Source organism: Temnothorax nylanderi, unplaced genomic scaffold (assembly GCF_030848795.1).
Source record: "Temnothorax nylanderi isolate EJ_2023f unplaced genomic scaffold, tnyl_v1.0 TNYL_tig0004_pilon, whole genome shotgun sequence".
Lineage (NCBI taxonomy): Eukaryota > Metazoa > Arthropoda > Insecta > Hymenoptera > Formicidae > Temnothorax > Temnothorax nylanderi.
This window is the reverse complement of record NW_027249066.1, coordinates 2,346,681-2,373,434: the sequence shown is the minus strand read 5'-3', so window position 1 is coordinate 2,373,434 and position 26,754 is coordinate 2,346,681. Positions and strand designations below refer to the sequence as shown.

The window sequence follows — 26,754 nt, the reverse complement described above, 5'->3', positions numbered from 1 at the left end:
CGACGCGAAAATCAATATAAAGCGAGTTAAGGGTCTACTCGAGACCCAACAAGTGCAGACTCGAATAATGCACGTTCGGTCGACGTTTCTTGACCCACTTGTTTTTAGAATCGTACTATTGATCATCCCAGGTCTCGCAATAATTAAGAACAAGAAAACAAAAAATCCAATTTATTAATAAACTATATTATTAAAAATTATTGTTATTGAATTTGAGACTTTGCTATGTTATTAAAAGTAAGTCCAGAGTTTCTAGGATATCTTGTATACCTGCAAGAAAATTTTTCTCCTCTATTTTTGCCCCTCTATTTTGCTGCCAGGATCGAAAGCACTTTGAGCCGATCGGCGCGTTCGATTTGACGTATACGCGATCGCGATGCTCTCTTTGCTATACGCGTTTCTTGCAAACGCAGCAATGTTCTCGAGGGAAGAAGGGTACGTATAACACGCACATATGATGTGTAGTTTTGATTATTCCCGGAGCGGCTTGCGAAAGCACTCGCGCGATGGACCACGCCGCGTATCTCGTAATTGCAAAGTTGCAACGCTTCGAAACGAAGATGGAAACGTTGCGGCTGCACCGCGCGCCGACCTAACGATCCGATGCCCGCGAGCGTGCCTGTAATTAGCGTCTCGATTAGTCGACTATGTGTACCGGGATCGGCGCCTCGCGACGAGCAACGGGGAAAAAGAGTGTGTGTGTGAGAGAGAGAGAGAGAGAAAGATCTTGCGTCGGGAAGTCGAAAAATAAATCAAACTCGTTCTGAATGTTAGGTGAGTCAGACGTTTATGGTATAACGATTCCGAACGGGTCTTTAACTGCTTATCGCAAAACATTGGGCAAAGCAAAGCAGAAAGCTTTTTATTTCAATTTAAATTACTTAAAAATTATTGACGGTTCTCATTAGAAAAACTCCGAATTGAGATAAAAGAGTTTCGAAAGTTGAATTAAATAATTTTGAGAAATTCAGGGATTGCAGGAAGGACTGGAGAGCTCGTAGATTATAAGTAGATTACAATCGTCTCTTGTTGGAGTTGACTTCAAGACTCTTATATGAAGGAATTTCATTCCGTTATTCCAATTCTCCCGTATTTTCCAATCTTCGACAGTCTTATCTCTGACATCCGTGATTAAGGTATTTGACGAGCAGTAAAATGTCTTTCCTGTCACTCTATAAACGAGATTCTATAAATGAGATTTCGCAAACACGCACACACACACACATACAATTGATCCGTTCGTTAGATAATCTTTGGACAGCGCGATGCAGCTTGTTCCGTCATGTCGCGTTGATCTTGTCGCGCGATATTTATTCGATTATTATCCGCGCCTACGCTTGGACGCGGATTTTTTTGTATGAGATAAATCTCACGGTCTTTAGAAAAAAGTGTTGAACAGAAAGATGTAATTGAAGATGTGTTACACTATCGTCGAGATGTTTGTCGGTGGCCTTTTGTTTTATGCAATATCGAAGACAAAATTAACTTAAAAATTAATTAAAATAAGATGAAACCTTAAGTAGAGAATCTCAGCTCATATATCGCGCGCGGAAGTGACTCGCTAGATTTTTCTCTTCGATATTCGTTGAAGTATACAGACGAGCGACAAATGTCTCCATTATGGGTCGTCTCGCGAGAAGAAACCTTCATTAAGAAGCTTCGACGCGGAATAAGTCATCGTCGGGGCTGCTTATGGTTGCGTGGCGCATAAACAACGATGCAGAGCGAGAGACCGTGCTCGTCGTCTATCGTTGCGATCTCGTTGCCAACCGTTTTATTCCACGACGGTACAATGGTACCGAGATACATCCGCGTGCCTCTCGTAGGGTGGGAATAATGGCATTGTTCCTTGCAGCTGAGAAGTGTAATAGCGTGCGCATAACGCTATGCAGATACCCATCCCACATAATCGACGTATTTGACACCCACGTTCGCGAACGGATGAAGAAGAACCGGAAGGGATCGCGTGGATGCAGAACGATGTTCAGAGACGCGCGCGGAATTTACGGCACGCCGCCGTGACAATGATCGTCAATCATTGTACGGCACACGATTGTACGCCACGACAATGATTGTAAATCAGCTTCGTCGCCCGATTTGCCGATTCGCGATACAATCTTTTTTCGAGATCGGGATACAGAGGGACGGATTCAGAGTTGGTTTTTTTTTTTCGAAATTCGTGTATCCTTAATGTATTCACATAACTGCCGCGTACATCATCATTGTGTTGTAATCGTGAGATGCATCAACACGAGAACCGTTTTAAGAACATGATATAACGTCTTGGCGAAAAAAAAAATAAATAAAGAAATCTGGCTGTTATCGTTCGAGCGCCCAAATGTTCCCATCGTCGCTTCGATTCTCTTCATCATGCTCGTAATTAACTTTTAACCGGGCGGTCGGAGTCTTATGTAAACCCATCCGTGTAATTAGTTACCGAATTGATAATTGCTTGTCAAAACGGCCGGTATATTATCGCCGACACAAACATGCTCCCGCGATTTTTCTCCCAATTATTATTTTTCTCGTAACGAAATCTAGGCATTCGAAAACTACGTGGCTTTCCATTTTTTTGACTCTCTGTGTCAGTATAATGGTTTATGACAAAGTGAAATCTGTTTCATTGTAAATATTTTATGAAGTATGACAAAAAGTAGACAGCTTACTTTTTCAACGCCTTTCTTCAATGTCTTTATAATTTTGCACGCAACGTTTTCTCGATTGTAAATTTAATTGCAGTGTAGAGTCAATTTTATATCGTACATGTACTTGTAACCGTATCAGCTGCGTTACTTTCTTTTGAGAATTGAAACTCCATCTCTTTCGAGCGACAACAGTAGGTATGTTTCATGCGTGTCGATCTCTCGTTAAAGGTACTGCAGTGCAAACCTCTTGCGCAAACCCGACTTGTTCGACCCGACCGTGAGACCGTGCGGCACCTCGGGGGAAGATTAAGAACGGCGGACCGGAGATAATTAAAAGTCGGCTCGTAAACGCGGTAGGTGCAGCAGTTTTTGCGAAACCGCCGTCGTTAAATTTCGTCGAACTTTGGGGCATACGCACGCCGCGGTGCGTAACGCGAGACGCGTCGTCCTGACGCTCCTCCTTCGCTTAATTACTTACCGGCGCGGGGTCTTTCGTAATGCCTCTCCCTTTTCGTAACGAGCAACAACGATTAATTATATCGACGTAATTTTAGCGGCGAAGACCGCGAGCGGCGGACGTTCCCTCGGTCCTCGTCGCTTCGCTAATTGGCGAAGCGACGAGAAGACCCGCGCGATCGTCGCGCGCCACCCCGGCGATATACTGTCGTCCCGTAGCGTCGCTCAAACTTAAATTCGACTTAATTAAGTCGATCTCCTCGAGGAAGCCGGGGAGACACGCCAAGCGGGAGATCCGATTATCGCGCGGCATTCCCGTTTCGCGTTTCTTCTCTGACACATTACTCGCATGCATGCAAGCGTCCTTGCATACACTCTTAAGCATGTGTACGTGGTCTGCCTGATCGTGCTGCAAATGCAGAGTTAATGTGTGCAAGTTTCCTGTTTATAATTATTTTTTACTATTATGTATCGCAATATGAAAAATGATTATAAATCTTAAACAATCCGCGTATCTTGTGAGAAGAGAAGTATCACAAACGAGAATTATGTGTAAAAAGCTGAAAAAGGTCTTCAAAAATATAAATGGAAATTTCTATTTAGTTTGTATAAGTCTGATTAAACTTTGCAATTTTGTTTCTCAAATATTTTGGCTTTTTTTAATCGCAATATTTTTCAAAATGTGAGTGATAAGTTCGCGTTATTACTTTATTCATTGCTCTATAGTAACTGCTTTTTTATACAAAAAAAGAGAACAGCAGAAAAAGCATGAAAAGAAGCGATGATGCTCGACAATGCGTATCATTCGCAGCTCGTGGGGATATTTAAAGGTCGTTTCGATCGAAGATATTTAATACAATTGAGTAGGCAGCAAAGCGCGAGAGACATTTGCGTGGGGAGGGTTCAGTTACCGTCCCGGGGCTAAGGTTCCGTTCGAGAAAAGCGGAAGTATCCCGAGGTTCTCACACGGGCAAAACGGTCAACGACGATTGCAAAGGTTCCCTCGCATTCTCAGGAGTGCATCGTGCGTTCGCAGGTTGAGGGAAGATTCGAGATTACGTTATTGCGCCCGTGCCAAACGTGACGGAAACGCAGCGATGCATCGAGGTATAAATTTGAGGCTCGGCGGACGTTTCCACCACCGACGATAGAGATATAGCCATCGAAACGTCCCCCGTATAATTATCGCCCATCGTGCTAACGTAATTATCAGTTAACGCACCGAGGGGGAAGAGGAACGAGCCAGTATAGGGGGGACGAGATGTTCGCGCGCGGAAGGATCGGGGGGGCGCGTCGGGAGGAGAATGTTCGCGCGGTTCCGTCCCGCGGGAATCTAATGGAAACGATGGAAATAATGGCCGACCTAGGCCTTGCCTTTACGAACGATTAAATTTTCCAGCGCGTCCGACTTCCGGCAGTTGGTATAAAGCATCGCGCCGCGCGTTCGCACTTGCTTTTCGCGCGGCCGGGCGGCGCGGGACGTCTGATTTTAACGCGTGCGTTCATTACGCGCGGAGCCTCCATTATCCTCGAGGCAACGAGGCAAAACCGATAACGCGGCGATTTATAGCCGACGCTATAGCCGATCGTCGTTACGAAATCCCATCGCGTGTGCATCCCTCGCGAGAGCGCGAATAAAGATAATTGATTTTCTCGCGCCCGGATTCGCGCCGCGATCGTCGCTTCACGGCGGATTTCGCACGGGCCCGTCAAAGATGCTTATCTGCAAAGCGCAAACGGCGTGTACAGGGCGTATTTTGCTTAACGTTTCAACATTGATATCAGGGGAAACATCGAGATCACGATTTAGGAAGCTGGCGCAATTCTATCTCGGGGCGAAGCGTTCCGCGGATTAAACGCGCGTTGGATGGTCGATTATCTTCTCGGATCGATAAGCACGCGGGTGAAAAATGCCGCCGCCCCGGCTACGGCATCGACCGTAAGTGACCAGTGACCACCTTGCCGGCAATCAATGTGGCGCAACGTAACGCGACATTTAATAATCGCGCTGATAGATCAGAGCGCGACGCTATTCGCGCTGCACCGTTCGCGTAACTGTGCGGATCGAGCGAACAAAATGTATCGTTTATCGATACCGTTATCGGCGCGCACGATCGCGGCTCGCGGCGGGGACGAGGATAGAAAGGCGCGGGAGGACGAAAGCGGGAACGATTCTATTTCGCGCTTGATTTGTAGACGCGCATAAATTAATGCGAATTCAGTAGTCGGTCGTAACGAGCTCGGTGAATCAGAATCGGGGCGGCTGCCGGGCTCTATATCGGCGGTCACTATCGCGGCAGGAATCAGGATGAAGCTGGCGATCGAGAGAACCGACGTGGCGGACGACGGGGCTCCTAATTCCGGCCGTGACTCACGAGCTCCTCGAGGATGCGCGATTATTCGCGAGTGCCCGGAGCCGGAAGGCTTCATCCTCTCTCTCTCTCTCTCTTTCTCTCTACGGTAAAATTAACTTGCCTTCGATGCTCGGGCTCGATCCGACCAAGATAAGGGGCGGTAAACCGTGGACGGTCCGTTCATCGACAAACCGCCGATCGTATCCGCTCGTAATGTGCATTTTCGTGAATGTATGTATGTACGCGCGCGCGGATGTATGCACATGTACATGCACTAATAAATAAATCGACAAGAGTATTCGCGATTCAGTCGATATCCTCAATTCACCGTTGTGACGTGCAGCGGGGTGCGATAATGATACCCGGTAGATACGCTTTCAACGTGCTTTCGAATTTATTTATTTTTTCCTCTTCTCTGCATATCTTTACCTTTCATCAGTTCTCCGAGAGCGAGACGAAAGAGCTTTGGAAAGAATTTCCACGGGACACATTTACGGATGAATTAAAAGTTCTATTTTATTTAAGAATAAATTCTCTTAAATAAATTTATTGCAAAAAAATCTAAATTTATTGGATATTATTAATAAATATACTTTTAAGTCTCACGGCTGATTTATTAAGCAAATATCATATTACGATGCATTACTAAATGCTGAAGCATTTTTATGACATTAGAATCTGTCGTATTCTTTCCTTTGGAGAAAGTTGAAAGGCTATTTCTCTCAGTTTTGGCACAATGCTGCTCTCGTTCTCTTTTATAAAAAAGCCATGCCCTTAAATGGTAAATGCGCGATCAGAGAGCCGGATACCATTATTGCTTCCATCTGGACTTCAGCGGATGGATGTGACCGGATTGATGTTATCTCTTCTGTTCCGGAGCGTTATTATTTTGCACGATGCGCGTTGCTCCATTTAGATTTTCTTCCTGTATCGGAAAGTAGGTTCGAGCGAAAATGCGAGCACGACAAATGCAACGTCACGCGTGGCGTAGCTCTGCGAATCGAAAACAAAAGTGCGATGACATTGCACATTGCACATCTCGCTGCGAGGTATTCGCTGAGCAAATACGCAACGTATACTTTCGGGTCACGGGGGCAAGGATGGTCGGCGAGGTGAATTCATTTCGATATTGATTACTCAAGTATAACATTAACCTGTTTAATATACAGAAGTAATATTTCTACACGGTTTTGATACTAATTTGCTGTTGCGAAACTTAAATGTGAACTCGGATTTTCGCAATCCAAGAAAGTCGAATAAGTATGTATAAAAATTGCTTTGCAAGGGATTTCTCTAACAAGCGACAGAGAGACTGCACTCAATTCGTATAATGTCATGAAAATTTGACTTGTTACTCATTTACTGTTATTACTTGTCAAAAAAGCTATCTAAAATCAGGCACTAATTTGAGCGGTTTTAAAATGTTGAACTGTTTTCTATTCGTGATAATACACGTGATGGCTTCCGCGAATTTTTATCTCGCGAATTTTATGCGTCGGCGATCGAAACCTATTGAAGCGTTTAATATCACTGTGCAGGGTTTTTGGTTACGAGCAGGTACCTATCTTTAGAATAGCGCCACGGTCATCGGGACATACAAATATAGCGCGCTCGTGAATCTCGCGCGAAATTAATTACGCGTGATTGCAGATATGCCGAGAGCTTTGAGAGCTCATCTCGTGATGGCTTTGGACGGTGGAATTGTATAACACTTGCTTTGTGTGCTTTGATATTAAACCTAGCTGCATAAAAGCATGAATTTGCAAAAGAGTTGACAGCGAAAAAACTGGTTGTAAAAAATTTTTGCACAAGAATAATTTAAATTATTTTGTTATATGACCTGTATTATCCTTTTTTCTAGATGTAAACAATTTAAATTACCGCGCGTGTTGTAATATATGTGCGCATATGTTATAACAATATTTAAAAATGCAATTATTTTTTTAACGAGAAAAATAAAAAAAATTTAAGATTTTTTAACGGGCGTTTTCTACATAGAATATAGATATTAAATTAAATTAAATAATATACAGACATCTAACAGTTAAAATTCAAGGCACATATTATAAGCATTTTTAATATTATAATATTATACATAATTATATAAAATTCCAATATTTGCGATGCTGCTCCAGATCAGGAAGGACAACGCACTTCGGGTGTGCAGGAAACGAGACCGCGGGAAATAATACGTTGCAATCAGGGCCCCTTCGTTCCTGTCAATTATCCTGCCTTTTATCGTTATGCGACGTTATTTAGCGCGACTGCATCGGCGTGGCGAGGCGTTTGGCTAAGCTTATCGTTATCGCCATCATCCTATTCCGCGAAAACGAGAAACCGTCGTTCTTTTCGAGCGACTCTTACGACGCCGGTTCGGCCTGCCGTCCTGACAGAAACGCGCGCTCCTTACACGCGCCGAGATGATACTATTAATATGTGCAGTTGCACATTCTCAATATGTAAACTCGATCTAATCAGCATAACTAGCCTTCCAACGTTCCTAACGAGCTTCGTAAAATTCCCACCTCCCTCCTCTCTCTCTCTCTCTCGCTCTCTCCCCTTAGTCTTCCATTCCTTCTCAGTTATCCTCCTACCCGAGAAGATCACCCGGAGCGAGGAACTTGAGAATGCGCCCAACCAATCTGGCACTATAAAACTTTAAACTGTCCTGGAAAATTTTGTTATCTATTAGATACCGAACTCTACGCTTAATTGCGCGCTGGACATTCGAGTAATTCCGCGTATTGAATCGACTGATAAGCGTTATGCCCGAATGCATTGGTTCGTGGGACTCGATCGGTGAGATAAAGGTTAATCAGGTACAAGAGACTTTTAGAACTGATTTATCGCAGGAAAGTGCGAATTAAAATTGTGCCGTTCAATATTTTTTTTAATCATTTTTCGAACAGGCGCTGTCTTGTAAAGATTGCGAATATGCGTGCCGCAAAATACAGAACTTTTGTCGTTATCAATGGAATCCAGGTAATCCAACCGATCCTGTGAGGCTTTGTTAATCCTAGCAGGATCTTAGGTAGTTTACTAGATACTTGAAAATATCGTTACAAATAAGAATCTTGCACGTGTGTGCATCTAGATACTTCATATCTCGAAACATATTTCACGTTTCTTAATTGGTTTTACGATAAAGCCATTTTTATACTTGGAAGAAAAATAATACGGTACTCGATCGTTACGTTTTTTTGTCCTCTCGCGATACCGCTCGGATTACGCCTTGTTAATGGAAGACGAGGATTATTGTGCGTGTCTTAAAGAGGCAACAGGAAGATCGAAGGCGTCCATGACGAAACGCCAAGAGTACGGATCGGTGAAAGTCCGTTAAAATGTCAATGTGAAAGCCAACAGCTAATTAATACTCTTTTAATCCGGCTTTTATTTATTTCATTTGTTCATCGACGTAATCATCGAGTGATAAATGACCACTCGGAGAAGTGCGTGCGTTGTGTCACCGACGGTAGCGTCATTTGCATTCGAAACGGCGGAAACTTTCGAGCGTAATTACAAATGTCGCGGAAAAGATTCGAAATGTCATTGCGTAACTTCACGGTTCGCTAATGAAATTTTACTTGTCGCAGGTTCCTGAAATTCAAATATCACTGCACCTGCTGATAACGCTTTTAACCTGATCTCCTCTGAAAAAATCGCAGGTCATTGCTGGTTTTCTGCATTTACTTTCACCGTTCGTGCGGTCGTTTCCAGATTCGATACGGTTGCAGAAACTGCCGCGATAACTTATTATCAATATTCGAACGATAGTCAAGTATTAATAGCTGGCAAATCGTTACATATAGTTGCAGCTATTGTGCATAATTTCCTGTTTTTGCAGTTTAAAAGTATTTTAATCTCATGCTTGAAAAAATCAAGATAAAATTGATTAAACGTAAAATTGTATAACGGTAGATATAAAAGAAGTCTGATCAAACAGATAAAAAATTTAAATTTTTTTTTAAATCTCGTTTCTCTTTCTCTTTATAATACTTATAAAATAGAAAATACTTGCATGACATTAGATTAGAAAAGAGAGACACGTAGATGTAATATAAATAATAATAAGAGATGTAGATGTAATAAAATAATGTATAATTAAGAAATTGAGAATGTAGAAATTTTAGAAATATATTTTATGTTTATAAAGAAATAATTATAAGTCTAAGAGAAATGCAAATCATGAATGTACCTTATAGGGTATTTTATCAATTTTGAACATTGTCGCACGTTGCCAAAGCTTGTGGACAGTCTGCGACTTATCGCATCTGTATGTCAGAGTGCATCATCGGAAGTGATCTATGTTAAAGCGATGTGCTATTTGGTATCTATCAATTCGAGTTAGGATTCGTACCTGCGCATCGTAATGCACCGCATCGATCGTAACAAATACGAATTATCATGTATCGCGTTAGGCACGTGCGCTCGTAAACCCTGAGTTTAAACGCCAATGGTCGGCAACGAGAGAGCTATCGTCGGCGACGTTATACGTACGCGTCTTCCGCGGTAGCAGGTTCAGGGCGGAGAACTGCTTGGCCGAGTCGACGTTAATGCATCATCGGACCGCGGAGGAAACACGGGTAGTAGTTGATTAGAAAACCGCTTTAATTATGCGTGTTCGCACCTTGTTCCGCGCGCGGATCGCCGACGGCCGTCCTCATTAACGAGGCCTCGCGTTATCGGCGCGTCGTCGAAGCTTCTTAAAGAGCTTCTCGCGTTTAGATCCCCCAAAGCCTGACACGAGACCATCGCGATTGCCTGCGGATTCACATACGACGTATACGTGATCATCACTGATGAAAAAGCCTTCGCGATTTTTTTTTTTAATTGACTGATGGACTGAGGACTAGTATGCAGTATCTATAGAGTCGAAGATAACTAAACTTCTAATTAAGATTGCATTTAGCCGAGGTTCACGATATAGCGTTTTAAAATCTTCCACATATACATTCCGTTGTCCATAAAGCGACCGCCATGAAAGCAAAGAGAAGGAAATGTCAAGGTTAAGCTGTTTCAAGGTTTAGTAATTAACATCTTACTCCCTAACTTTGTGTCGTATTGGACTATTAGATAAATCTCTGCTATATCCTTTCGCACGGAAAGACGATACTATTCCGAATCGCCATTTCCAATTTCTTCATTTTCTCAATTAACAAAATTAATGGTCGCGGATCTGTCGTGCATAAACAGAATGTTCACAGCTGCAGAGATTCTTGCGCCGCTCGTTTCCCTTTTTGCTTTGCACTTGAGAACTCGCCGGAATAACGAGTAACGAGGAGGGGGGCGTTGAAAAAAGTAACAACGATCATCCGGTATGGTTCTGTATTTCGTTGCCGTTAACGTCATCTCCGAGGAAGGCCAGACGCGAGACTCGACACAGATTAGCGTCGTAGGGTGCAGGTCTCAGTATGGCGAGCCTTTGTCCTCCGGTAGCAAGAAGTAGATTGTTACGTCACCCTGAGGCGTCTTCACGATCTCGCGGTGTCGGATAAGCTGCGTCGCGACCAGTCCGTACATCAGGGTGGGGATACCTGGGTGCATCGTACAAACGTAAGGAGGCAAGAAGTTAGAAAGGGGGATTATATCGAGTCGTCGCATTGCTGAACCCGTTCGCCGTGGCTAATTCCAGATCGGTAGAGCACTCAATGAGACGAGAGACATTGGCCGTGGAAGGACGACATCGTCGTGATCGTTGTCCCACGTTCCTTCTCGGACGTTGGAAATTAAGCCAAATAAGACCGCCTGCAGATACACGCGGTTTCTGTCGCGACGCCTTGTTTCGATCCTTGCTTTAGATACGGGCTGAATTCAATTAATCAGGCGGCGGTGGCTGTGAATTTACAGGGTGTCTCAGAACTCTCGATCTTATACAATTAGTCTTGACGACGAAAGAATTCCTTGGCGAATTTTTTTAAGGACATTTGTAATGCTATCGTAATTTGTGATTTTAAAAACTGATATTGTTTCTCCTTGAATTGAGAACTCTGGGAAAATAAAAATTTCCTTAGGAGTTTAATTAATTAAACTAAATTCTCCGAAATTTCTTTGTTTCTTTCATTTTTAATCGCCACGCAACAAATACAAAAATATCGATACGCCTCTACATATCAGTAAAAGTAATAGCCTTTAGAGATTCTAAAGCGCTCGAGGAATCTCGTTAAAATTAATATCGAGAATCCCGTGACATCTCGCGTTCGCGGTAATTATAGGATTTACGAGCTCGCCGGTTTATCGCATCCGACCGGCGTAAACAAGGCCGCCTTGCCGAACGCAGGCTCCCTTTCTTCACGAGCGTCCGGCTACTCGCCGTAACCTACCAAGGTTCAATATCTTGATCGCCTTGAAGAATCTGTCCTCGCCGCTGAGATCCTGCGCCGGCCGTTTGCTGCAGTGATACTTGATGTACGGGAAGCAGCCGGTCCTAAGTACGTGGTAATTGCTGCTGCCTGCCGGCCAATTGAAGTGTGACATTCCCCGCTGATCGTTCACCACGTCAGCATATCGGACGAAGTACGAGGTCCAGGGGGGCTCGCCGGTTTGCAATAGGTAGCTCGTTAGGACCTGCGTTGCAGAGGTACCGCAATCATGTCGGGCCACTTTGTACACGCTGACTGATCGAGGAAATATCCCCGGGGATCATCGCGAGCACGCAGGACAAAGTCGCGACCGTTACCATCCCGTTACGACGTCTTTTCCTCGACGCGTCGACTCGTTAACACCGCCGTCAAGCGGCTGGCCCTTCCGGCTTTCCGTGTGTATAGAAGAAATTAACCCGTCGCAATGAAAGTATCAAGCGGGGAGGATTTTAAAAAGCTAAGCCTGCCACTCGGAAACGGCCAGCCAGTCGCTATAATGTCGTTTCTCAACACGATCATATTACTTGTATATGTGCCGTTTCACGTTACCGCAGGACGGGATTAAATTGCACCAGCAGGAGTAACTTTGCACCGTAGTAAAGTATAAGATTTTAAAATTGTCCGATGTTTCAGAAAAGAAAGAAAGAATTGCAACCGATACTCTGTGAAGATTTGGAGTTCACGAAATCATAATAATTATATATAAAAATATTCCAACAAAGAGTTGTGTTTTAAAGAATAGCGATAAATTGGCGCACAATTTACTGAATTTGAAAAAAAAGTTAATACAAAATTCACACAGAAATATAATTAACAAATTTTCTACATTTAGAGAAACAAAAATAGATTTATATAAGTTGCTTCTCCGGAATCATCGATCTTACATCGCAAGTCTGATCCAAGACGGTAAGAACGCTCGGCAAGTAATTCGCAATTTATGCAATTACTCGGTGAATACTGAATATACAATATGTTCGAAACGATGGATTTCTGGGATTTGTTCGACTGGGAAGATACGCGGGTTTATCGCGGTCGTACAATCGCGTGGTGCCGCGGGAATGGAAACACGCGAAGTGTAACACGAGCGTGCATTGTTACGTAAGAAAGTGTCCGGGGAAAGTGTGCGCGGTCCTCTGAGAAAAGATCTCTTTCGAACCGATAAAAAAACACAACGCGTGAGATAATTAGGGGAGCGGTCGGATTAATTCGTGAGAAACCGAGAGGCACACTAACCTCCGATGCCGATGGCTTCTTCTTCTGCTGGAATATCTTCGTCCAGAGATAAGCACATCTCGTGGTGAACAGTTTTCTCCGTTCGATGCGCAGGTTGACGATGATCCGTGATTGCATTTCACTGATCAATTCCGTGATCACATCTGCACGATTTCCGTTGAGCTTAAATTTTATAAACAAATATTTACAATCAATTAGAGAAGAAAACACCATTTACGGACCGGGGACTGGATCTTTTTGGTAGTCTAATAATAATATTGTATGAATTTTGTATGCTTTTTCCAAACTCGGTAAACTGCGCGCCGATTTTTTGTCGGTCTTTAAACAGTTTTTATATTTACATATTTAAGTCGATAATCGACTTTACATTTTGATGATATTAAACATCCTTATTAAATCACCGTGAAGAACCTATTGTGAAAAATATCCCAACTAAGACTTCGAATCTTATTATAACGGTCCTGTTTTACTTATTATTATTGTTTAAATATTTATTTTTATTAACTTCATTAAGGCGATTATTGTTTTTAATTTAAGACTGCAAAAAGATAAAAGTAAAGCGGATTAATACGGAAGCATATATCTATCAAGTGTAATTACGGGACTTGTTATAAGATGTTTGGTCATCAAATGTAATACCCTCCCTTCTTTTGAAAATAATTAATGTCGTAGGGAAAAATTTGGTAATATATTTTCGCCAAAATCATTGACATACGAGGACTGTGACAACAATTAAAAATCACATCAAAAATCTAAAAGAAAGAAAAAAATGTTTACGAGATATTTTTCCATAATATAGTTGTGGAGGTCTGAATAATTTTCAAGTTATTAAACATAAAGAGATTTTAGTTAATTAGGCTTTATAGAAACTAAATAAAAAAATGAAAAGTCTTATTCTCTTGAGCTAATTTTACTTTGATATAAGTATTGGAAAATTTAACGCGAAAAATGAAGAAGTTGTGAGGAAGAATGAATAAAATTTTAATCATCGAAAGAAAAACGTACACTCACGTCAGCCTAAGGACATGTAGTTGAAAAGCGCGGCGACGCGACGCTTCTAGGAGTGTCTGCACATAAATAGATGATGATAGAAGTAATCGCATCGTACTCAATAGTATCGCTTATCGACCCGCGGGGTAGGAATTCGTCACGGTTACGTGTCGTTCTGCCTTTCTAAAATAAACGCGCGGCAAGAGAGTCGTTCAAAATGTCAAGGTTAACGAGGTTCAGTACGATCGCACGGTGGAAGCGATCGTGTCCCGCGGTGTAACGTTAGCGTTTCTGTCTTTTACGCCTGTTCCGCGTCAGAGCGGAATGAGTAACAACGTAATTGATGGCGCGCGCGCGTCAACTTTTGCACATCAGCGCGCGCGGTGAATTCGCCGCTATGCGGTTCTGATTGCTTCATCGAGGTATAGTCGCGGAGTTCCAGGAATACTTTGAGCGATGGGTGTCGTAATTGTGCGAAGTCGAATTACCAGTTGCTGCTCGACACGCCGTTATTCACGCGACGTATTTTCGCATTTGTCGTTTGGAAGCGTACGGTTTTGTCAACAATTTTTACCAACAATTATCTTCGTGGAAAAATAATGATCGCATCACGAAACGTTGTTCGACAAACGCGAAATTCATTCGAGATCTCTGCGTATTTCTACTTATCTCTACTTATTTTTATAAGCGGCGATGGAAGAAAGTGGGTATGGCCGATAATAGTCAGACAATCGGAATCGTACAGATTGAATCTCGTTCTTGTTCGTAATTCACGTTGCGAATTACGATGATGCGATAACCTTCTGATCTAATTCTTCTTTATTGTTACAATAGCATTTGAGGAATCGCATTGCTAATTTAAACCGACTCCGCGCGCGTTTGCGGCATTTAATTAATACTTCCGCTGTAGATATCAATCAAATACGAGGTAGTATACGTTTGTAATTAGTCCTTATCTATCTTATCTTCGTCGATAAATAATTATGCGAGTATCGTTAATAAATACTTGTGTAAGCAAAAATTAGAAGCGTCTAGCTAAGATTCCTAAGATTCTGGTACGCTTAAAATCTGTTGTATCTATAACCACTGGTGCTCACTCTTTCACGCGTGCGCGAGGCTTTCGTGCTGGCGAACAGATGGCTGCAGTCATTGGACCAGTCGATGCTACTTGCTTGAGGACTCCAAGCTGTACTTTACTTGGTACAAACGTCACAAATACCAGCACTCGCGATTTAGCGCGCGTGTGTTCTTGCGCGAATACAACGCATATAATTATTTTCTTTCGCGACTGGACGAAAATAGGAACGACGATAAAGTATTACGCAGCATGTGCTAGTGGTTACATAATCGACGTGGCACGAAACTCACGAGCGCCGTCGTCGCTCGTCGCCGCGTAATATCGATCGTATGGCGGTCTCTTTGAAAGGTTTTTTCTGTGTCTGATATACTTTGAATCTTTTGTGTACGATTCGTATGAAAGATTAAAACCGGAGTGAGAGTAAAGCGTTATAGAGCCAATGTTTAATTTGTTTAATTGAAAAATTATGTATTAATATTTCTAGATTTTTGCTATTGTAACACGTATTGTGTTCTCTTTAAGAAATAAACGTAAAAGTCAGAATAGAGCATCATGATATTATAATTAGAAATTTTTAATGAAATTTTTCTTAATATATTCTGTGTAAAATGGAGATGGAAATTGATTGCGGTCCTTGAACCATCCTGGTTCCGTTTGCGTTTAAAGGATTCTTTACATTTTAATTACACTGTATAATTTGTATTGAGGAGATTGTAATGCAAGTTAAAGTTACGATGACCCAGGCTAATTTGTTGCCGTGCCACGTTTTATGTACCATTGTTACGCTATACCATAATTTTCGTGCGACAGGCGTGGCGGTCCTCCTCTAAAGCATTCCCTTCAATAGACCGTCCAATAATAGACCATTAAGAAACGCGGATGAGAAGCCCTTTCTAAGCACTTCCAGGTGGTAAATATACCGCCGTGGCCTCGTGGCATGAGGTCAGACATCAAGCAGCAACCTTGACGGGCTATCATTCTCGACAAACTTGCGGTACATCTTGTTCTCTCATCTCCATCTACGCGAACTTTTCTCGTTTGATCGTGTTTACATCGGCTATGGAGGCGCGTCTTCTTTTTCCTAAGGGTAGCAAAACTATTTCGATGCGATATTTCGATAAGTACGGTTGTGAATCATAGATAGTGGCGATGGGAAAAATCGATAGCCGCTCCTCCACCGAGAATAACGACTTCGACATTTTTTAGCCCTTGGAGGTAATTTTATATTATAGTTTAGTAGAAAATTATAGATAGTAAAAAAACAATTTGTAGACTTTAATTTCGACTGTAAGATTCGCGAAAATTATCCCTAAAAAGATTTAATTTCTTACTTTTCTTACAATAATACTTAAACTTATGCTAATAACTACTGACGTTTGACTACTTGACCGTGTCATGTGCTTAGCGCATTGAAATCTTGAAGAACTGCTGCTGCAATCCGAGAGTTTCTCCTTTTTATTTTATAGCGTTAAAAAAATACTCTATATTTCTGGAAAAGTCTTAGGAAAAGATTGTTTATCTAGGTAGCTTAGTCCTAAGTACTTTTAGAGTACACATCTTATCCTAGTTATATTAGGAATCTATATTCCTGAAATAGAATACGTGGGCGATGCTCACATGACATTCTCTATTTATATGCTCTGTAAGTGTAGTCGCAAATACTTTTTTCGAAACTTATTTCTGTAATTTATTGGCTATATATTAGAAATAGATGACGATTACTCTTGACGTATTTAAAGGCTATAATATGTTCTGCGTAATAATTTCATCATTTACGTAACCCTTTTCTTTCCTCATTGAAAGCACTCCCTGATGTTGTTTTTCGCCGCCGCGGCCGGCAGATATCGATTCGGAGTGAACCAGTTGCACGATTACAATTGCACATATGTATCTGAAGGCCGGAGCGTGTCTGGGTGACAATGTCGGCGTTGCACTTCCGCTCGCATGATTTATCGTGTCTATCACCATCCGATTTGCGCGTGACACGTTTAGCTACCTAATTTGGAATGACGTGCTCTCGTGTCGCGGTTAACAACGACCCAGTTAACAACGGCGTTTCTAGACTATCAATGTGACATAAACAAATGATAAATTTTGTTCATTTAGTTGCTGTTCAGAACGACAGAATGACTGGGACCTGGAGAACGGACGTCTCGCATATACTAATCTTCGCGATCTCTCCCTCGACGCATTATGCCCGTTATGATTCCGACGGTATTGTGAATCGTTATCTTTGATGTACCTCTTTATGCATCGTGCTTTTGTAGGTACATATCACTTTCATCGGGATTTTTGATGTAGTTCACGAGACCATGCCAGGAGAATAATTATTCATAAAAGTCGTATCACATTTCTGGAATTATTTTTACCATTTCCTTTGATAAACCACTTTATTCGCTTTTGGTTCGAGTAAGACGACTACTTCTACATAACGCGGTATAAATATTTAAAAATTCAAACAGCAAAACGTTAAATCCTCTTTCGCATCATAGAAATCCCGAGTGCTCGTAATTCGAATCGGAATGCGCGTTATCGTTAAACGTTGTCGTAAAACTGGTGATAGAAGCACTTTAAGGCTCCTGGGATCTTTCCCGACATTTCATGAGATGTGACGTCAGAAGCGAGAAATGTTGAGAATTGACACGTTGAAAATTCTTGCGTAGTATTACCAAATAAAAAGATATTTGCTTAAAATAACACTACAGATCACTTCAGCACACTTCGAAAATACTCCGAGTTGAAGTTAAGTCTATCCCTTTCCCTTGACAGTTAATAAACAGCCGTAAAATGAATGTAATACGAAATCTAGTCATGCGCCTGCGCACAAGTCTGCATCGTATCACATTCGTTCTACGGCTGTTTATTAACTGTCAAGGGAAAGGGGTAGACTTAACCTCAACTCGGAGTATTTTCGAAGTGTGGTGAAGTGATCTGTAGTGTTATTTTAAGTAAATATCTTTTTATTTGGAAATACTACGCAAGAATTTTCAACGTGTCATTTCTCGCTTCTGACGTCACATTCCAACACGGCCGCGACGAGTACCCAGGAGCCTTAAGTGAAACTGTCCTCGTGGACGATAGCATCAATGAGACGTCGCTTTCATTCCGTTTCAAATGAGTGCCATCCCGGTGACCATAACGCAGCGAGTATACGCGCGAATCTGGACTATTCGCGGGAGAGTCTTATCATTCCGCGCTCAGGATCCCCGTTCACGAACGATCACTCCGAGTCTCCGCGCGCCTCCGGTTGCCACGCCTAGCATCGTTTTCGCATACCGTCGCGACTTATACAGCGCTCTGTAAATTACGACCGTATCTCATTAACATCCACGTGTTTATTATAGCTACGCTACGCGCCATTAACGTGCGCGAGCGACGACCGGGGGATGCTTAAATTTAACAGATGCTTTCCGATATCCTTTTCGATAATTGAACAGCAAACTAACGTGTTGCGTTAGAATTTCTCCAAAAACTTCTTTTTATAGAAAAAGATTTTATATTGATGCTGTATCTAATTGAGTTTCCGTGCTATATCTTTCGTGTCACATAAATATTCAGAGGCAGAAATATCGATAGGTCGAGTAGTAATATCGGCGATGACACAACGGCGCAGTGGAAAAGGACGACTCCGGGCAGATGGGATCGCGTGGAATACGGCGTCACCATCAAATTGGATTACGTCGCCGTTGCCAATCTGACTATCCGACGTGAGAGAGAGGAGACGCAGGAAACGCGCGTCTGCCGGCGGGCAGCTGCGATTATATCGCGCTTAATCGACTAGAACGTCATAAAGGCAGCGCGGCTTTTCTCCGCCGAGATTCATTATCAGGCGACGCGTTCGCGAAGACAGGCGAAATGTAATATATTCACGTTCACGTATCGGACGTTTCAAAGGTGCAAAAACACCGCTAACTAACTTTTCAGGGTAAACTCGTAAGGGTTCTAGAGAAGATTCTTAATTACAATCTGAAGAATCTCGCCATCTGCTAAAGAAATCCAAAGTTTCAGAACTTTATTAGCTGTTATTTTAATTGTCGTTTGTTTTCCTTAGTTTTTGGAGAAAGGCTGTTATATTTAAAACAGCCTGTATAATCATGCATTTGACACCTTTGACTGATATTCAATCAGCGTGCTTATAACGGTGACGAAGAAGCGCGAGCAAGATTTCTTACCGCAATAACCGTACGTCAAAGCGTAACTTTTTATCCCGTCTCACGGTCGACGATGTCCAAACTTTCCTCGCTATGGTGTATTTCGAATAAATGATCCCATGCACGATAATATCCAATGGTAATACAATTTCTCCGTCGCTTCCTCGTCAATTTCCTGAGACCGCCGATATGATATCCATATTCTTGCACGCACGTCTTACGCACGCGACTCGCACCTAACGTGTCCCACACACGCGGATCGCAGGCATGAGATATGCGACGTCGCACGGGACATGGTGTACGTGCACGCACGGGACGTGTGTGTTGGCCATTTCGACGCGAGTCCTACGATTTCCGCGAGATAAATGATGTAACGGCCGTTCATGCGTCCTGTCGCGTTCGCGTCGCGTTGCGTCGCGTCGCGTCTCGGAGACGATGCCCGCTCCTTCATTATGCGGGACGCGCGTTGCCGCGTGCGCGCACGTGTAATCACGTGGATTTTTTTATAGTCGCGGATGAACGCATACGACGGGATATGCTAACGGGATCCCAGCATTGGGCGTCTACGCGTAAACACCGTAGAATATCTGATCTGTTCCTTCACACGCCGTTTATGTGCGCAAGTAAACTAATAATTTTTTTAACGCTAATCCATAATATGACTTGGAGTTTTTAACACTAAAAAGGTTTATGATTAAAAAATCGAGAGATAGGAAAGTACGGGCTAATACACACGCGCTAACCTAACATACTTTAGCATTTATCGAACTTGCGTTTGTGCACACTTTATAATGGATTCCATTAAGTATAAAGTATTTGCCAGAATAATACCCAAGTGCGTTGCGGAAGATAAATTTCTCCCAATTGAGTTTTAACTGAACATTTCTCACGGTTTAGAGGATGATGTTGTTTGCACTTTCTCCCAAGGGTTCTTCATTTCCGTGCAAGAGAGCTCGCTATTTGCTCTAAACTCATTTATTATTATCTAACGACTATAAATTAGGATTTCGTTTCCTCGCAGTGATTTAACAGTTGCCGGATTCGAAATTGAGAGAGCCGCATTACCATAATCTAAAACATGCCTTCCGGCTGCACGAAGTAATTTGTCGAGAGGTCGGCCACGCGATTCCGATCGTTGTGACTATATACGATACGAGAGGATAACGCTCTGTCTCTTCTAACGCAGGGTTCTTTCTTTCCAGGATTTACAATTTACGATAAATCTATAGTCACGTATGTTAATTCTATACACGCATTTAATTCGGCGCGTGCACTTCGAAATGACCGAATTACAATTTTATAATCAATTATTCAAAAATCTAATCATGAAAAATAAAAAAGGCTTAACACCACAATTCTAATTCAGGCACATATTTCTCATTATTAAATATGGCGTACTATATAGCACCGAGATATTATCTTTTTCTAAATTTTAGGTATATAAAAAAGTGGTCCATATTTGACACATTCAATTTTGCAGCAGGTATATCAAACAGCGCCGTCTTAGCTTGTCTCTCGCATAGGGCAGACTAAAAAAGTTAGAATCAAACATTTTTTTCCAGCAGCAACATTTGTTGTATACACGCATCGTTATGTGATATCATAGTTAAGGGAGGCCCTTCTTCGGATAAGTGGAGAGAACAGAGTCGGAGGATAGAAACTGCGCGTTTGCATAATGAAGTTTCTCGCCGAGAACTTAATGGCGATTCGCCAGTCTGCGCGCCCGCGGACGCGCAAGTCCTTTTTTGCTGGCGTTTGCGGTGCCGATGCGGTTCGCGGTCGGAGCAGGATCCAATAAGAGAACAGTAGACAGATTCAGTTTCTGCGGCCTCTTGCCCGATCCTTATTCCCTCCCGGTTTCTCTTTTTCGCGGCAGTGGCGGCAGTGGCGGCAGCGGCGACGGCGGCAGTGGGAGCGAGCGTTACCCTTCGGCTATGTACCGTTCCTCAAGTGTTACCCCTCTCGAAAAGAACCGTGGCGAAGTCGTGAGCTCTTTCTCTCACGGTGCCTCGCCAACCGGCGCGCCGCACCGTTGCCTTCCGGTCGACGAACGGCGGAATTATCATTTTATCGATATCGAGAGTCCGTCGTCGTTATGCCGGGACTCGTTGGACTCGAGCGAGCGATCCGCTCTCGTCTTGGTCTTGCGTTCGCGTGGGAGAGTCCGCCGTGATATATTCGCGCCGTAAATGGAAATAACCGCCTGGCTATCACAGAAGCGTAAATAATCCTTGCACTTTTTACCTCGAACTTTCTCACAATTTTAAAAACGTTGAACCTGTTCGGAGAAAATTTAAAATTGAACATATCGGAGTACAATTCTGCGCATGATACAAACGAAGTACGTGTCACGTTCCAAAACGTGCATAGGAATAGTTTAGTCAACGTACGTTGATATCCTATTCATGACCCAATATATGATTGCGTTTGGTATATCGAATATCGATAACAATCACATTGTTGTTTAGACAATACATCTCGTGCCGCTTTTGCCGGGCAGGGACGAGCTATTGATTTACCTCTCGTGCGTTTGGCTCAAAAACGATTTTATTGCAAAATTGACTAAAATGGTAACATGATTGACATTGTAAGCGTGTACGAATCCGGTTTATCAAATTAAAGTATCTTGTTGGAGCAATTGCAAAACAAAATACGCTTACTCGCAATAATTTAGCAACGTTGACTCCATTTCGCATAATACGCGAAATATTCGTCGTGCGTTCTCCACCCGTAAATGCGCGCTTGTGTAATTAAATTAGAATGCCATTTCTGGCGGAATGCACTCTCCATTATTATATTCGACCGCTTGAGCTCTTGTGACGTAAATTGACGATATAGAATTCCAACGAACACGACATGTGTCCCGTATATACATAGATAATCGCTACAGATAATTCCCGGGCGCACAAATTATCCATTTTCTACGTGTCGACGCGATAAATAATGAAAACCTAAAGCTTAGCGCAGGAAAGAGCAACTTGAGAATAACAAAGATAAGTAGAGTTATTTATGCATTTTTCTGGATTCTACGCTGTTGCTTGGAAGCTGTAGAATTGCCGCGGGACTTCTATCTGCTTTGTCCGGTCGGTCGGTTGGTCGAAAAAAGGAAACTCGCAAAATGTCGGTTATTCCGCGGCTAATAAAGACTGCAATCTTCCACGATAGCCTCGAGTTCTGACTGTCTTCCGTTGGCAGGGCGTATTACCGTGGAGAGCACTCTTGGGCACCCACCGGCGAAACGCATACATCATGAGGGGATGTATGACGCTCTAAAGAATGGGATGCATCTCTTATCTTGTCGAGAGATCATCGCGTGTAATGCGTGGCTTTCATCTTTGGGCTTCAAATCAAGGATGAACAACGTATATGCCTCGCAAAAGAGTCGCGAGGAGGCCAGCGTCAGCGTTATCTTCGACGTACGCGCGATGTAGGTGGTACAAACGAGTGACTCACGCCTGCCAAGAATTCTCCAACTTTTACGAGGATCGCACTTATGAGTAGTATTGTAATGCATATTGTGCGTTAACAATGACGATTTCTAGTTATTAACAGCAAAATAGAAGTTAACTTTATTTATAACGGACGAGGCAAAGAAGAAATATGAATCATTGAGTTGCTTTTAGATTCATTATTGGGTCTGTAAACCAAATTTACTATAAATTAATAGAATCCTGTCCTAATTCATTTTACAGTTGGGATGAGATTTAATTGTACGAAGAATTGATATTCTTCGAGGACGTCTATCGGTGAAGTTTGTGTCACGCAGCTGTGCAGTGTGCACGATGGGATGTCGTTGATCCCGGCTCTTTTCATCGTGAAAGACCCGTCGAAGCGCGGTCGCGAAATCCGTCCACGCGATCTGCAAACCGCGGCGAATCGGTAACCGCTCGCACGCTCGCACACGACGACGCGTGGAATTTTACGACCGCGAAAGACCGTCGCGGCGCCGCGCCCGGAGAGTGGCGCTCATCCGTGGTTTTTTAGGTCGATCCGCGTGAAAATTTGCGGTTCTCACTTTTGCGGGCAAAATTGCCGGGCGTGACGCTCGTTTTGGTAGGAAGGACTTTCGCCATTGTGTCGATATGATTCAAAGCAACTGCACCATGACACGAATCTTCAAAAAGAATTTTTGAGACGTCTAAAAGACTTTCGTCATTTTCTAAGGTTGAATGTGAAGGGTAAAATTTAAAATGAATCCTACGAGATATTTTCACAATTAAAGACAATATTGCTAATTCGATGCCCTGCACTTACGATGCTCCGCACTTAAAAATTCGACTCCATAACATCGTTCCTTAACGCTCTATCGAATGCAGTGGACCTTATCGCGGAACTCGATTTGTTGATTTATACTATTTTCTAGTTAGACTTTACATGCAATTTAAAGTAGCATTTCTTACGCTCCATTCGTTTCTTACGTCTCTGGACTGTAGTAATGGGAGGTGCGAAAGAGCATATTTACGTGACGGCTGAGTCTTCGCGCAGAACGGTCTTAGAACGGTCTTTGCATTCTTCACGAAGTTCTAATGACTATCGATCGTCATCGGTTAAGTGAAAAATGTCCTGCGGTAGTCGTATAAGAAAAAGGGATAGCCCTCAGGCTATTGTCGTTTCGCGCGTTCAAGCGCGACCAATTCAGATTGAGACTCGGGGAAAGAGCAGGTATGTCCCCGCTTTTGTCTCGCCGTCAAGCGTTTCCCGTTATCGGCAAAACAGCTGGGCTTGTGGAGATTCATCCGGTATGGATTATCGCACGGATATCGTTGGTTTCCGCGTGAGATTTTGTTCGCAGGGAACTGAGACCTCTCGCGATTCTTTTCTCCTCTCGTGCGACGCCCACCGAACGGATGCTTCCGTCCGCCGGCTCCCGCCGTTTCTCGCCCGTCGAGAAAGCGGGGGATAAACGAGAAAAAACGAAGAGATCCATCGCGCGCATCCACCGCGCGCGATCCTCGCTTTATGCCGGATCCTGCCGCGCCGAGCCGAGCCGAGCCGGCGGATTCGCACCGGACGAACGAGGCCATAAACTCGCGGTTACTCCGTGCCGTATCCTCGCCGACGACGAAAACGCTGCCCGGCCGGCAGATAGCCGGAGGAAGCGTAATTGCGCTTAATCGCCGAGCTCGTGGTGCCCCACGGGGCCCCGCCGCAAAGCAAATTCGCCTGCGAACCTTCATAACTTCGAGACTCCCGCTTCTCAAGGACAATTCCTCCAAAGACGCATTCCGAAATTGTGAGAAGGTTTTAGGACCGTCTTTTGTACTCGAAAGAAATATATCAGGTGTGTTCTGCGGTGATTTTGCTATCCCTCAATCTCGTCTCCCTGCGTAACAATTATATATGTATTTTTAAATATATTTCTAAATTTAAATAATTTAAATTAAATATATTGAATGAAATATTATACTTGTAGTTTGCAGCAGTGGGATTGCGGTAATGAATACAGTTCCCTTCCTGGATACGCTCATTATAACTTCTCAACAATTTGTTCAGTTTATAAATATCTTCTTGTGAAACGTTCTGCGTTGTGACGTTGCGGACAATCCGCTATAGCTCGGTACCGTGTCACGGTGGCGGTTCATTGCATCGCGGTCTCATTACCACAAGTTTCATCACGATTTAAACGCAAGCCGCGAATTCAGGTCAAACGCGTAATCCTGCGAGGAACAATAGGACTCGTGGGGTCCTAACAGCTGCCCGATTGGCAGATGCAGGGGCTTAAACTCGAGTACAAAAAAAATGATTATAAAAGAAACCATACCGAGAATACGTGAATCTGGATTAACGTAATCTTGACTCCAAGAAAGTAATCGAGCAATCGCTTTCGTCGTATTATGCGTTACACTATTTATTTAATTTAATGCTGTTATATTAACACATTATATTGGGATATTGCTATTTAATTTATGTAAATTAAAGAAAGCAAAAACTTTTTCTTTTTCTCAGTCTTTTTAATAATATTTTTTAATTAAAACCGGTCTAACTTTACAATGGAATGTTTGCAATAATCGTTTCCACAGTCACGCAAGATGGCGAAGCGCATATTGGGAGACGCGTATCATAGGAACTGGTGCATATGCGTTTAAAACTGGTTTGTCGTCCATGCCGGCGTTCAACGGTGACTTTAAAGAAAATGGAAAGGTGGGTCGTGTTCGCGGTGAGACTATTTCCCGCTTCCCTTCACGTGTACTTACATACGCCCGAGGAAACTGCGTGTCACGCGACGTGACGTGACGATGACTTTATCGCGGGACACTGTATCACCAGATCAATCGTTCACTCGGCAATTGTTACTAAATTTTTCTAGATATATTTAGAACTATCGAGTAACATGCATATTTAAGTGATACAATACGGTACACATACAGGATTTATAGAGAACTAAACATATAACAATTAAATATTAATTGAAACAAAGAAAATACCGTGAATCGCAACTAGATGTAATCGGCGGTTGCAATGTGAAATTATTTAAAGCACATTAAATAAATGTTCTTATAAATTTATAATAAAATATCTTAAAGTATATGTAGATTATATTTATATTATAAAACATATGGGGCATAAACTATAAAATATAATATGTATATAAATTGAGAGAAGTACGATTCTCTCACTTTTGCGACCAGAAAAAAATTCAATTTGTAAAAATGATTAATTGATTTCTAGAATATTATTCGTCGTTTTATTTAAGACAGTTGCGAGACGAATAAGATCTCATTATTCTGTGAGAAATATTTAATTTTGAGTGGAACATAGAGACATTAAAAAAATTCTCACGTCTGAGAATATGTATTTAAAAATGCTCTCCTAATAGCCTACTTTATACTCGTGTTCGAAATATACCAGAGCGATTCGCAGGATGTTCCGAGGCCGCAGCTAATAAGCGGCGATCTTCTTTTCGTGAATTATGTTCTTGGTAGGAGCCGGCGGATTCTCGAAGCAGCTTGCACGGAGAAGACATCTTGTAAAAGGGGGTTTCTCATTAGCCGAGCTCGCTCAAGTATCGGATCCGAATCCGGTTTTCGCGGGGTAAGATGCGCGCGCTACGAATCGCTAGGCACCCAATGCCTATCAATAGACGGACGCGCGTACATATGTACCGGTGAACCAGAGTATCGCTCTCATTTACCGAGCGCACGCATAAGCATCGCGAATCTGTAGCACGCTTATGCGCTCTTGTTCACAATGATCGCGGAACGCGAGTCGCGAAATGCGAGCGACCGTAAAACGAAGTCGTGTATGCAAATCACGTTGGCGTTCTAGCAACTCGGTTAAATTCAACTTTCTGCGGCCGCGATGGCTGATCGGGAAATTGGGCGATACGATTACGCAATTTATACATCTAAATAATTAATTCCAGCATTATGTAACTAAAGTATTAATTAGCTCTCGTGACTCGGTGCGTTTTGATATGTTTTAGAATATTTATCTTAATAAATGATCGCGAATAATATACTGAGCAAGAATAATTAGCTATGTTGCTCA

At 42.7% G+C, this 26,754-nt stretch overlaps 2 protein-coding genes across 6 annotated transcripts in view; one reads left to right on the top strand and one right to left on the bottom strand.

The window, feature by feature from the left end:
• Cad99c (cadherin 99C) overlaps positions 1–26,754 on the top strand; it is a 109,717-nt gene that overhangs the window by 16,334 nt on the left and 66,629 nt on the right. The window lies entirely within an intron of this gene.
• The window catches only part of LOC139774010 (uncharacterized protein C15orf61), a 70,923-nt gene continuing 54,935 nt past the window's right edge, over positions 10,767–26,754 (bottom strand). Inside the window, exons 1-5 of one of the 4 annotated variants that reach the window (XM_071708952.1) lie at positions 15,135–15,409; positions 14,059–14,114; positions 13,048–13,209; positions 11,776–12,019; positions 10,767–10,989 (exon numbers count right to left, since the gene is read on the bottom strand). In XM_071708952.1, the coding sequence (XP_071565053.1) occupies positions 10,862–10,989; positions 11,776–12,019; positions 13,048–13,164 (489 nt within the window). In that variant the 5' untranslated portion in view covers positions 13,165–13,209; positions 14,059–14,114; positions 15,135–15,409 and the 3' untranslated portion in view covers positions 10,767–10,861. Of the gene's footprint in view, positions 10,990–11,775; positions 12,020–13,047; positions 13,210–14,052; positions 14,115–15,134; positions 15,410–26,754 lie in introns of those variants that run through there. The other 3 variants (XM_071708937.1, XM_071708946.1, XM_071708962.1) reach the window with 3 other exon arrangements.